Here is a 13,941-nt window from a genome sequence, read left to right as displayed (position 1 = left end):
CTCTCACGGTTTATTATGCTTGGTTTCTTCTTCCGGTTATGATATCCTATTGTTTCTCATCACAGCATCATTGTCTTTCGGTTGAATGGGTAACGCCATCACCAAGACTTTAGCTCATTACCCCTCTACTCTGTTCAATCCCGCGGTCCATGTCCTCCAGAGACGCCAGCCCAGGATTCCCCCCATGACCGTTGATGAACTGCTTAACATGCGAGTCCCTTAATTACCCCAACCCCAGACTTTGGCACATGATCCCGCGCCTGTCCATATCAAATCATATATATTCGCTTTCGAGGACCCTTCGCCGCGAGAAGATGTTCAATGACGCCTTGCTAATCTCTCCGTGACCCACCCTTCGGGTCGCTTCTGCCACGTAGTCTCCTCGTTGTTCTCTCAATGGGCGCCTGGGCATCGTCGCTCTTCATCCGCCCTCGACCGCGACTCACAATCAGCCCCAAATTCGGCCTCTCCTTCAGCAGCCTCTCTACCACACGCCACAATCCCCCGAACCGGACCTGAATACGCCATTCCCTCCGTGGATCCGGCGAAATCTGACCCGGACGTCAGCGCTACTGCACTCCCGCCTGCGACCTTCACTCCCCCGACCGGTTCCTCCACCTCCATCCAGCGCACCCCTCCGCAATCGAACCGATCCTCCGCACAACCCGACAGCTACGCAGGATTCAATTACGAGCGCGCATCGCCGCAGTCGCATCAGCGGAACCGGTCGAATTCGCGGACGTCGTCGCGCCCGTTGTCCATGGTGCAGACCTATCAGCCGCCGGTGATGGAGGTTGCACAGGATACGCTTCCGGAATTGCAGCCGATTTTCACATTCCTCAACAGCCATGGGAACAAGCTGTACCAGGAGGGATATTTCCTGATGTTGCACGACCTCGATTCACGTAAGATCCGAAACATCCCCGGAACGGAAAGGGCACGTTGCTGACCTAGCGGATGAACAGGTGGCAGACCAAGCGGAGACCGGTCATGGAAGGAATGCTTCGCACAACTCGTCGGCACAGTACTATCATTGTGGGATGCAGCAGCACTGGACGCGGCGGGGGATAATGGAGAAGTGGTTCCAACCTTTATAAATCTTTCGGATGCCTCCATCAAGATGGTACGAATAGCGCAAATGAAATCGGCGTACAGTGCTAACATCTTTAGATTGAGTCATTACCGATGAGCAGTTCAACCGGACAGGCTCTCCAAAATGTCCTTAGCGTATCCACCGCCGCCAACAACCGATACCTTCTCCACTTCAACTCTCTTAACTCCCTCACGCAATGGACTGCCGGTATTCGGCTGGCCATGTTCGAACATTCGAGCCTGCAAGAAGCCTATACCGGATCCCTCATCGCCGGGAAAGGGAAAGCCCTCAACAACATCCGACAGATCATGGACCGGACGCGTGTGAAACAAGAAGATTGGGTACGCGTACGGTTCGGTGCGGGCACTCCATGGCGACGGTGTTGGTGCGTCATTTCCCCGCCGGACGAGAAAGAATACCAGAAGATGCAGAAATCAATGAAGAAGAAGTCGTACGGGAAGACGCCGGTGTTGAAAGGCGATATCAAATTCTACGATACCCGCAAGGTCACGAAGAAGAGCATCCCCATCGCGACCATCACCGACTCGTACTCGGCCTACGCCATCTATCCGCAATCGAAGCCGTTGATCGACCAGTCGACGCTGCTGAAAATCGAGGGGAAGATCACCATCCACACCACCCCCGAATCGAGAATGGAAGGGTTCGTGTTCGTGATGCCGGAATACCACGCGGCGGTTTCGGGGTTCGAGATGCTTCTTCGGTTCTTATTCCCGGTCTGGGACGTCTTTAATCTCTATGGACGCCCGAATCGGCTCGTGGCGGACGTGCTAGATGCTCGAGGTCTGATGTTCGCCTTGCCGAAAGACAAGAGATACGGATACCTTGACATCTTGGACGTCGCGGGTTTGGTTCACACCGAGGGCAGCACCAATTGGAGCGAGAGAGCATGGCGCAAGCAGATGAAGGACCTGACCAACAAACGCATGCTTGCCGGACGCAGTCCCGTCGGAAGTCGAATCGGCAGCCGTCGCGATAGTCGGAGCAGTCTTCCCGCGTCGAAAGGAGGTATTCGGTTCCAAGCCCCCTCTACCCCCGCATCCGGACAAGTCTCTCCCGTGCGTGCGAGCATCGATGATCCGACGCGAACCGGTTCTGCGCCTCCGAACGGCCTCGCGCAGGCGATGCAGCACAAACGATCGGCGTCAGAAACGCCGGACTTCAAAGGTGGATCAAGGTTGGCGTCGGGAGAATCGGTTGACGCGGAAGGCGTTCGATTTGGCGACAGTGATGACTCTCCGCCACCTCCTCCGGCTCACCGCCAAGGTGTGCCGTATAGTTCGACGGCGTTTGGCCAATCTGCATACAATCCCACTTCATCGCAGGGATCGGACGGATATGGTGGTGTAACGCGCGATCGTATGACGCCGGAGTCAGACGGCAGCGGATTGAGCGGTGGCAGGCCGAGTGAGATTCCCGAGGAGCTCGCAGCCGTCAAGGGAGTTCAAGCCACTCCAGCACCTGTTGCCGCTCCTCCGCAATTCCAGCACAAGCCCAGTCAACGACCGACCGCACAACTCTATCCCGGAGAAACCCCGGGACGGCAAAACTCCCCCATGGACGAGGCAACGCTGAAGAACCTACCTTCTGGAGGAGTCCTTGGATCTCTGGCCATCGCTGGTGCCGCTTCGGCATGGAAGAACGATCGGAGAACCAACGGAGCCTATCCTCCCGGACGCCAGAGCACGGATGAAGCCGACCCATTTGACCCGTCGCAGCCCCAACCGCAATACATCGCGCCCCGCTCCGGCTGGAATTCCGGGCCCTACCAACAGCAACAGCAAAGCCAGACCCGCCTTCCCACCATCCCGGCCTCTCCGTACGTGCCGCAGGCAGGGAGTCCCACGCAACCGCACGCCACCAAGGAATATTTTGCTTCGAATGTGGGTCCTCCTCCTCCCGTCCCTGAACATGGCCAAGTGCACGCGACTCATCTTCCGCCTCAATCTCGCAGCCCGGGAATGTCCGCCCAGGAAGGCCTGCCCCGTATGCAGGCTAAGCAGGACCACGTAGGCGACGTATCTCCAGTAAATACGTCGCCGGGTGGCGATCGGCTGAGTGGTGGACAGCCGGTTCGGAGGAAACCACTCCCTGCCCATGCACATGCTGAGCCACATCTCGGCCGTGGAGCTGGGAACTACGGATACCGTGGGATGGACGGTGCCGATGGGGATGGAGATGGAGCTTCCGGAACCACAGACTACGATACCCCACCATCAACGGACCGGTCCGCCAACCCATCCAAGGAATCATTCGACGCCCCTCGTGCCGGACAGCTACGAACCGTGGGGAATGTCGAGCCACAAGACATTCGAGTCGGAGATACCACATACACCCCCGGAGCGTCTAAGCATCCCGGCTCCGACATCCCCAACGTCGACTTCGGACCCACCTACGCCTACCGACCCAAACCCCCGACCGACAACTCCAACCGGTTCACCCATAACCCCACTGCCACCGCCCAAGTTGTCCGCGAATACCTCCCCCCCACCGAAACCACCCAACCCAACCCCCGCCTCCACTCCCGCTCCCCCACCAAACCCCTCCCCACCCCCTCCAATCCTCAATGGTCCCCTAACCTCGCTCCTCCCCCCGGCCAATCCCCCCAATCCACCACCCCCCTCTCCCCCGACGAATGGGTCCGCCAACGCGGCGAGGCCGCCAAGCCTGGCCCCCTCTACACCCACACCCGCAACAAATCCTCCACGAACCTCCTCGCGAACCCGAATTCCCGCCCGGGCTCCGCCGCCGGCGTCCGACCCGGCACGGCCGGCGGGCGCGTCACCCCGACGCCCGATGAGCTGCTCGTCATGCGCGCCGCCGCGGGCAGCCGCGATGGGTTGCGGAGTCGGGACGGGCCGCGGCATGAGCGTAATCCGAGCTCGTTGAGTCTGGGGGTTGGGGGGAGTCCAGGGGCGAATCCCCGTGCCAGCAGCCCAGGGCCGAATGTCGCGCTTGGGGGTAGTCCTGGGCTGGTGAATGTGATTGCGGGGCGGGAGCAGGAGCGGGCGAACGCGGCGGTGGAGAGGGGGCGGATGATGCAGATGGCAGTGGTGGGGGCTGGGGGGAACCCGAGGATGGAGGCGGGATCGCCGTCTCTATATCGTGATCATCAGGGGGTACATCCGCCTGGTCAAGGTCCAGCGCATGGGCAGAGGCCGCTGCAGATGTATCCAGCTCCTTCGGGGTATTATCCGCAACAAGCAGGACCGGGCCAGGGGCCGGGACCGACACACCCGGGCTATCAGCAACGACCACATATGATGGGCGCGAATCAGGCGTACGGCATGTATCGATCGAGCAGCCGGCAAGGACACGCGCCGCCGGGCGTGGCGACGCGGCCGGGATATGCACGACAGAATAGCGCGGGGCAGATGGGTGGTGGGGGTGGGGGATATCATCCTGGACCTACGTCACCACAGCAGCTGCATGCTATGGGACCTGGGATGGCGCCGAGACCGATGTCCCCGAGACCGATGTCCCCGATGGCGCCGGTGTCGCCGATTTCTCCGGGGAGTGGGCAGTCGGATCCGAATAAGATTCGGCATTTGCAGCAGCAGGTGCAGATGGCGCCGCAGGCGTATGGGTCGAGTTATTTGGCGCAGCAGGGTGGGCCGCCGGGGCCGGGGGGGAGGGTGCCAGGGACGGGGGAGGGGGGGTGGATGTGAGCTGGAGAGGGAGGAGATAGGCGGAGATGAGAGGTCGCGGAAAGGAGATGAAAAGCACGGCTACGATAGTTATGAGGATAGGTTGTACTTTTCGTTGAGAAGGAATAGCATTGCATAGCATGGATCGGACCCCGATGTTACGGGTTGGAAGTATACATGGACGGCTCCCTTTTACATTTATGCATAGCGTGATGGACATAGTGGCAGCATTGAATTGATTATGGTTATAATCAGATAAATATATTACCACAGTCGACTTTCTTGCTTGGCCTTTTCTTCGGGATCGTCTTCTCCGTGCTCGGTGAGCAATTCCCGCCGTCTCTCTTCTTCAACAACTTGCTCTCCCTCTCCACCTCCCACCTCAACCGTCTCCTCCACCTCTTCTATCTCCATCTCCTTTCCCTCTCCATCCTCCTCCTCTTCATCCGCCTCCTCCACCCCTTTCCCCTCCCTTCTCCCCCTCCCATACAACCACGAACCATACATCCCTTCCATCACCACCGCCCCTGCCACCGCCACCCCCAAACTATCCACCCCCACATCTCCACCCACCTTCCTCCCCTTCGTAATCCCAAGAAACCCCTGACACCGCTTCAGAAGCGCTGGCCGCAGCCCCTTCCCTTCCCCACCTATCAGCAAAATCACCGGGCTCTTTCCCAGAGGATGCGGTGACATCTCGAACAACGGCTTCGCTGGCGCCACGCCGCCTTCCCAGCGCGCGGAGAACACGACCGTCGAGCCTGGGAGCTCCGGACCCCTCCGATGCTTCTCGCGAGTCGACGACGACCGCCATCCCATCGCCTCGCCAATGTTGGCTGCGGCCTCGGGGCTCGCGGCACCGTAGACGCGCCAGCCGTTGCGGATGCTCTCGTCGAGGAAGCGGGCAGGCTCGGAGACGGCGAGGATGCGCAGGGCGTCGGCGGCGCCGGAGGCAGCTTTGAGGGTGGAGGCATTGAGGGGGGCGCAGGTGCGGGTGGAGAGGAGGACGGAGGGGAGGCCGAGGAAGTGGACAGAGCGGAGGAGGGAGCCGAGGTTGCCTGGGTTGAGGACGGTGTCGAAGAGGGGGAGGAAGGGGAAGGGAGAGCGGAAAGCGTGGTGATGGCGGGGGAGGGGGATGGTGAGTGAGGGGGAGGGGGTGGTGGTGAGGGAAGGAGAGGCGGCGTCGATTTGGGTGGCGCGTTGGTCGACGGGGAGGAGAGCGGATACGGGGGGTGTGGGGAGAGGGGATGCCTCGAGGATGAGGCCGTTGTGTGGTCGGGCTTCGCTCACGCGGTCGAAAAGGGGTAACCAGTCGCGTTCCACGATCCGATATGGGCAACGGGCGTTAGATGCCAGCTTCAGGATGTCGTCGGCGGTCAGGGACGAGTCGTCTTTCGGCATCTTGTCGTGGACGATATATAATTGGTAGAGCTGCCGGCGTTTCGCACGGAGGGCCGCGACGACGGTGGATGTGCCAAAGAGGAATTGGGAGGTCGCAGACCTGTGGGGGAGGACATCGGGAGGTTCATCGTGACGGCCACGAGATGATCGAAATCGGGAGGTGTGGCTATCGTCTCGCCGTCCTTCAGTAGGTTCATCGTGGTGCCTAGAAGGCAGTCCAAATCGAGACGGGGCTCCGTTATCGTCTCGCCGTTTTGTAGCAGGTTCATCGCCACGTCTGGAAGATGATCGAAGTCGGGAGGTATATCTATCGTCGCCTTGTCGGCCTTCACTAGGTTCATCGCGATGTCTGGGAGATGATCGAAATCGGGAGGCCCTTCTATCGTCGCCTCGCCTTCCTTGAGGAGGTTCATCGCGATCTCTGGGAGATGGACGAAACCGGGAGCTGTTCCCATCGTCGCTTCGTCTTCTTTCATCAGGCCCCCGCTCTATGAAATGTCGTCGGGAACGAAACGAATCCCCCTTCTCGTCAACATTCTCTTTCCATACTCCGCTTTTGATGGCAGCGATGGTGGACTTGCGGCGAGTCCATGATGCGTTCTGCAATTGTCGGGGCCGTATGGTACGGCACAACACCAACCTCATCGCTCAGTTCGGGGGATGCAGCGCGCCATTTCTTCGAGAGAAAACGACTAGATTTATATGTACGGTTCATAAATCTTGTATCGAAGAAAAAGATCGGACAACCACCAAGCTCTGGACTAGATCACCAGAGTCGACGATGTCACGTGATATGGTATCAAATCGATGGATCACGGGGTTACGTGGCTTCCATGTGAACCGACGCGTCTCGTGCCTTTTAGCGCGTTCAGTGTTCATGATAGTTAACTAATAGCCACTAACTAACTAAGTTAAGTTAACTTAGTTAACTATTGTGAGATAAATAGCAGTTTCGCTCAATCAGGTGATTAATGCAGAGACACGGTGGGAAAACCCCGTTAGATTCCAAAAGAGCGTAGATAGATTGAACTTGACCCTGAAGAGCCGGATCCTACGAAAACAGGCTGTTCCTGCAGCTATTTTATATGGTTTACAATGGTGATCTACTCCCTAAAGAGGGAAAGAATAGGGATAGAATCGAATACGGAATGAAGCCGTGGGGAAACGCCAAGAAACACAGATATTCTGTGACAACTATAAGTCGTCGTGTATGTCTGGCCATGGCATCTAGCACCTTCATATCCACATTTCTTCACAATACCTTAATAAGTAACGTTTGTAACAGGCATGAACATAGAAATTTGAACGATAATGATAATAATTAGAACTGCACAACCAACAAGTGTCAAGTGGTGGAATACGGGGCCACATGATAGTTCCGTGACCTATCATTTCATGTGGCACGTGACCTGTTCCAAAACGCGTCGTTTGAGTCGGGTGTGAATCGCGTCCTGGGGAGCTTCATTAATACCGGAATTGGAGGTACTTCGGAACTTGGCCGGAACTTGGGCATTTCTCACTTTCATTTCTTAACTACACTTCATTTTCACTTCCCACTTCTTTTGGTGTTGGCAGGTTCCTCATACTTTCACTATGCCTCCACCGCTATCCACCGCACCATCCACACATCGATGGCTTGATAGACACCACACCTCGCTCTCCACGACCGACCTTTGATCTCAAAGTCCTTTTGTAGTATTCTGATTCCACTATGTCTGAACGCGACTCCTCCGAAGAAGGGTCTTTGGACGCGAACACCGCCCTCGCGTCCTTTCAACATGACGCTCCCCGACCCGAGAAGCAGAAAGTCGTTCATTCGCCACCCGGGCAACTGTTCGTGGCCGAGGGTGAGGAGAGCTCGCCGCCTTCAAATCGACTTGGATTTGAGGATGGTATGGATATCGATGATGTCGACAAGAAGGATGCCGATGAAGAAGACTTGGCCGTCGTGTCTAGTGCGTTTGTAGGAGTGGTCATTCCTCCGTTCAAGGGGAAGGGAGTATATCATGATGATCCGGACGAGATGGTTGTACGAAGGGTACTCGATGAAGTGGACGACATCGACGGTGGACTGTCTTATAACATTCGATTCGCGTATGGACGGGAACAGATGGTAAGTCCGATTCCTTCTGCCCGGTCTCTTCATCGGTTTCCTTACACTCTTTGACACTTCTCTGTCGTGGTCTCGGTTCCCCCCTCTACTCCTCACACTCAATTCTCTCGATTTCTTACCAGTCTACTCACGCGCTCTTTAATTTCCTCGGACTGTTCTCTAAGTCCTGCTGCTTAAAGTGACTTCTCACCTCGAGCGCGTCAGGGGAGGCGACTTGGCCATGAGATGAACCTACCAGGCGCATTTTAGAAGTCGCATCAGCCCTGTGACCTCAACATCTTCCTCTAATAATACGCCTTACTCGATTTCTTTTCAGCCACTTCTGCCTAACCATCGCAAGGTGACATATCTCACCCCTAGATATACTCATCCCTCACTTACTGTCTTGCTTCCTCTTCACCTGTCTCAATCCGACCCCACTTAAATCGCGGTTTAAACCCAGCTTTCTGCAACATACAAACGATATCAGTCACTAATCATTAGAGCTAAAGGTCATCTTTGACAATCTGCTGAAGCTCACCAACGGTAGAGCGGCACTTCACAGATTTCAAGCAGACGAACCCGAGAGTGACGACAGCGAGATGGCTCAACCGAGACAGACACGGAAATCAACCATGCGAGAGGGCTACGTTGATTGGGTGGATGTGGAGTTTTCAGACGGCGAAGGCCCCAGCAGTCGCTTTGCAGGGCGTCATACCTCCAAACGCCGAAGAGTGACCGGAAACCAGCGACGCCATCGAGATGACAGTTCGGAATCTGACGGTATCCATTACCCAGTGAGCGAAGATGAGACTGAGGGGAGCCCTAGCAATGTGGATGAGGATGACTACGGGCGCCCGCGGCGTAGCAAACGCAAGATACGCAAGGTACAGAAGAAGACTACACGTAACGGCAATATCACCAGGCGAAGCGAACGGTATTCTTTGCGCCGGAAAGATTCGGACGACGAGGGTGAGGACGGTAGCAACAACGCGTTCAATCTCTTGCGCTCTGATGTTCTACTATCGAAGAAGCGCAAGGGACGCTGCAATGACGGTCCTACCCGGCGATCTGGTCGTGCAAACCGCCATCAAGAGGACATGCAAAAAATCGATGTTGAAGACATCTACCGAGACGATTCCGGCAACGAAAAGGCAGCGCCGAAAGTTCAGGTCACCAAGGAGATCTACCAGGACTTGCCCACGACGAATGAGTTCCGCAAACGACACTGCCAGTATTGCGATAGCTGTGGCCTGCCTGGTGGACAATTGATCTTTTGCCAAGGTTGTGTCCTTGCCTACCATCCGCAGTGCATTGGTCATCGGACCGGCAGAGAACACATTGTTTCCAAAGTTGCTCCTGACAACTTTGTCTTACAATGTCGTCGGTGTGTGAATGTGGCCCGCAAGAAAGACCACACCGCTCCCGATCACGGCCAATGTCAAATTTGCAAGGAGACCGGTCCGGCTTGCGCACCCTTCCGTGAACGCAAGTCCACACAACAAGAGCAGAAGGAACGCCAAGAGAATTTCGGAGATGATCCGATCATTGATGTCGACACGAAGCTGATTAACAACGTCGATTGCGTGCTCTTCCGCTGCACACACTGTTGGCTGGCCTTCCATTTCCATCATCTGACACCTCGAAACGCGGTCCAGATGTCGGTAGATGCTCAAGATGTCTATGAACTTGCCCAGACTCGATTCTACGAATACTCGCGGGACTTCAAATGTCAGGACTGCTCCACGATGCCCGCGAAAGTTTCTGGGATGATCGCATGGCGACCCATCGATCCAGATACGTATGTGCAGGGCATTGGAGCGAGTGAAATGTATCAGGAGGAGCTAGAATACTTGGTCAAGTGGGAGAAGCTCTCTTACTTCCGTGCCAAATGGATGCCTGGTGGCTGGACCTGGGGAGTGACTGCCCCTGCAATGCGGCGCGCATTTACGACCAAAGACACTGGCCCAAAGATGAGGACTGAGGATGCTATCCCGGAAGACTTCCTCCGGATTGACATTGTTTTAAGTGTGAAGTATACGAATTACGTTGACGTCCAAACCGAACAGGTCGACATTGCTCGCATGAAAGAAGTCGACAAGGCTCTGATCAAGTACAAGGGTCTACCTTACGAAGAAGCAGTCTGGGAAACCGTCCCCACCACCGAAGACGGGGAACGATGGGATGATTTTAAGACTGCGTATAAAGATTGGGTTGTGGGGAGGTATATCCGGATCCCCAAGAGCGGCCCACTCAGAGGTCGTTTGGAAAAGGCCCGCGCACAACAGTTCATCAAGCTTGAGCTGAAGAAGCAACCGCCCAACTTTGGTGACCTCGAGAAAGACATGAAGATGATGGATTATCAGTTGGAAGGTTTGAATTGGATCTACTACCGATGGCATCAGCAAGCGAACGGGATTTTGGCCGACGAGATGGGTCTGGGAAAAACGATTCAAATCATTGGTTTCCTTGCGCATATGGTGCACGAGTATCACTGCTGGCCTTTCCTTGTGGTCGTTCCAAATTCAACCTGTCCGAACTGGCGTCGCGAGATCCAAAAATGGGCACCGAATCTTAAAGTCGTCACTTACTACGGCACTGCGGCTGCTCGTATGCTATCTAAGGAGTATGAACTCTACCCGGATAAGAGCAAGGATCTGAAGGCGCACATTGTCGTCACTTCATACGATGCGGTTTCCGACGACGACGCTCGAGCTCCTTTGAGAGGCGTGCCGTGGCAAGGACTTATCGTGGACGAAGGTCAGCGGCTTAAGAATGATTCTGGACGACTGTATACCGCATTGAAAAGCTTCAAGATTGCCTTCCGCATCCTTATGACCGGCACGCCGCTGCAGAACAACGCCCGCGAGCTGTTCAATCTCCTTCAATTCCTCGATGATCAGAACCACGCCGGGAGCCTGGACGCGCACTTTGAGGATCTTACGAACGAACGCATTAAAGAGCTGCATGAACTGATTCGGCCTTACATCCTCCGCAGGACCAAGGTGCAAGCTCTTAGCGACATTCTTCCTCCGTTGGGTCATGTCATTGTCCCGATTACAATGAGCTTCCTTCAGAAAAAGGTTTGCAAGTCGATCCTGGCCCAAAAGCCCGAGTTGCTCAAGACCCTGGTTAACCGCCAGACGGTACACAAGAATGATCGTGCGAACCTGAACAACGTGCTGATGCAGCTTCGAAAAGTATTGTGCCATCCCTTCGTCTATAATCAAGAGATTGAGGAGCGCAATGAATCCTCTATCGTGCTGCATCGCAATCTTGTCGAGGCTTCTGCAAAGCTCCAGTGGCTTGAGATGATCCTTCCGAAGCTCAAAGAGCGTGGGCACCGTTGTCTCATCTTCAGCCAATTCTTGGATATGTTGAGCATCGCGGAAGACTTCCTTGATGGTCTGGGCTTACTTCATCGCCGCCTTGATGGAACGATCTCCGCAATGGAGAAACAGAAACGAATCGATCAGTTCAACGCGCCGGATTCTCCGTACTTTGCATTCCTTCTTTCAACTCGGGCAGGTGGTGTCGGAATCAATCTTGCCACGGCTGACACTGTCATCCTTCTTGACCCGGACTTCAACCCCCATCAAGACCTCCAGGCCATTTCGCGAGCTCATCGCATCGGTCAGACTCACAAGGTCGTCTGCTTCCAGATGATGACCCGTGCCTCGCCAGAGGAAAAGATCCTCTCCATCGGCCGGAAGAAGATGGCGTTGGAGCACGTCATCGTCGGTACACTTGACGCCGATGACCTCGAGGACCGTGATGTGGCCTCTATCTTGAGGCACGGTGCCGCCGAATTGTTTTCCGACGAGAAAAATGAGGAAGTGGAGATCAAGTACGATGATACCGCCATCGAGAAGCTGCTCGATCGGTCGATGATCGAAAGCACGAAGACCGGAGCCAATCAATCGGCCGACACGCAATTCAGCTTCGCGCGAGTCTGGGAGAACGACGGGTTACAGGATACCCTGGACGACAAGTCCGATGATGAACCGGACCCTACCGTGTGGACCAAGATCCTTAGTGAGCGTGAACGCATGGCTGCCGAGGAAGCTCGTGCTCGAGAACAGTTGCTGGGGCGTGGAAGGCGGACCAAAGCGGTAGTTGACTATTCCGGAGGCAATCATCTTGATGCGGAAGTCGTTGGAGATAAAGATCTCCCGCCGATCAAAAAACGCAACCGCCGCATGCGTGATGCCGACAGTGCCGACAGCGACACGGACTTTCAAGACGAGGGCGCGGAAGAAGAGGAGAGTGAAGAAGAACCGACTGTACCTCTTCAGCCTGGTGAGTTGGTAGAGAGGTTTGTGGCAGATCCAAAGGGGGGACTTGCTTTTGCTGGAGCGACTGCTGAACCTGATACTGGACCCGATGTCAGAGCGTTTCCAGGGGCTGCGCCTCCCTCTGTTCTTAAGTCCCAGGCACAGGAACTTTCAGGCGGAAATGGGAGGGTCAAGTATGGATCGAATTCTGGTGAGTATCTTGTTTCCACCACTTGGAACTCTGTTAATCCTCGGCAGCTCCATTCAAACGCGTGCGAGTTCCCAAAGCGAGGCTCCTCGCTCCGCCGATCCCCGACCCCACAAATCCTCACAAGCCGCTACCAAAACAACGCGCCTGTCCTGCTTGTTCACAGGTACATGCCGTCGGATCTTGTCCGTTGAAAGTCGCTGGTGTGGAACACTGTCCGCTCTGCGGCCTCGCTCACTATGGCCAAGGTCGAACATGTCCGCATATCAACTCCGAAACCCAAGTTCGTGAAATGATAGCTTGCCTGCAGATGAGCAACGAGGACCAAGAGCTCGTAGACGCGGCCATCAAGTATCTCCGTGGTGTGAAAGGCCACTTGGTCCAGCGGAAGAAGAAAGAGCGAGAGAATAAAATGGGCATCGCTGTTCCCGGACGGGACGGCGCGGCGAATCAAGCGAGACAAACCGCTCATCACGCGGTGTCGGGCCAGGTGATATCGAACAACCCCGCGGTCGCACGCGGACTGCAGGCGGCTAATATGTTGATCAATCAAGCGCAGCATGGTGGCCTGGGTGGCTTGAACGCTCTGCCCTATTCGTACCAACCGCAAAGTACGCAGCAAGGGTCACGGCCGCCACAGAGTCGGCCGCAGACCATGGAGGAGAGGTTGGCGAATGCTATGCAGGGGGTGGGGTATCAATGAGAGAGGATGGATGATCGACACATGCGCGCAATGAGCACCTCTACGGAGGAAGAAGCTAATGGAACGCGTGGAGTCTAAGGTCATGGTTTCGGACCTCTGACGGCGTTTCACGGCGTCACAGCACTCTTTCCGCAGTGGAAGAAAGAGTTGAAGCGCCCATGCGGCGACAGGGACGAATCGCTTCGACCCAAAAATCATGGAAGAATAGCATGGATTCCGGAGTACTATTTAGAGTAGCATCTTCCAGTTCCGATATTCGCATACCCACTAAACAATGAGAAGGCTATTGCCTTGACCTTTTCGCATGCCGATTGGTACGACCACCGTATTACTCACGTGAATGCCGCTACATTATTTCGCCCTTCGGAATGGTTTTGTGAGTTCGTATTGGATCCTGTATCATACAATTGATTTCCGGGATTCATAAGCGTCTGTAATCGGGACCCGTGGGGTTTGCCCTGCTTACTGCTTCAGGCGAGTCTGGGCCTTTTTTCATCCTGCGAAC

The 13,941-nt window shown here is 55.6% G+C and overlaps 3 protein-coding genes across 3 annotated transcripts; 2 read left to right on the top strand and 1 right to left on the bottom strand.

Moving 5' to 3' along the window:
- Positions 1 to 787: 787 nt before the first annotated feature.
- P152DRAFT_379306 (uncharacterized protein) lies at positions 788 to 2,040 on the top strand (the record flags this gene model as incomplete). Its single annotated transcript, XM_033675697.1, has 3 exons — positions 788 to 905; positions 966 to 1,123; positions 1,171 to 2,040. Coding segments are annotated over 3 exons (1,146 nt in total), but the record flags the coding sequence as incomplete, so codon positions are not given.
- A 3,228-nt stretch (positions 2,041 to 5,268) lies between these two features.
- On the bottom strand, positions 5,269 to 6,054 carry P152DRAFT_381456 (alpha/beta knot; the record flags this gene model as incomplete). Its single annotated transcript, XM_033675732.1, has 2 exons — positions 5,269 to 5,471; positions 5,535 to 6,054. Coding segments are annotated over 2 exons (723 nt in total), but the record flags the coding sequence as incomplete, so codon positions are not given.
- A 1,623-nt stretch (positions 6,055 to 7,677) lies between these two features.
- Positions 7,678 to 13,725, top strand: P152DRAFT_28751 (uncharacterized protein). The gene is made up of 3 exons (XM_033674982.1): positions 7,678 to 8,272; positions 8,764 to 12,736; positions 12,784 to 13,725. The coding sequence occupies exons 1-3, from the start codon at positions 7,871 to 7,873 to the stop codon at positions 13,434 to 13,436; spliced, it is 5,028 nt and encodes a 1,675-aa protein (XP_033533856.1). The 5' UTR covers positions 7,678 to 7,870; the 3' UTR covers positions 13,437 to 13,725.
- Positions 13,726 to 13,941: the final 216 nt, after the last annotated feature.

The sequence above is a fragment of the Eremomyces bilateralis genome (assembly GCF_010015585.1).
Source record: "Eremomyces bilateralis CBS 781.70 unplaced genomic scaffold P152scaffold_10, whole genome shotgun sequence".
NCBI lineage: Eukaryota > Fungi > Ascomycota > Dothideomycetes > Eremomycetales > Eremomycetaceae > Eremomyces > Eremomyces bilateralis.
Note: the sequence above shows the minus strand (reverse complement) of the source record. Positions and strands in the feature narration are given on the sequence as shown.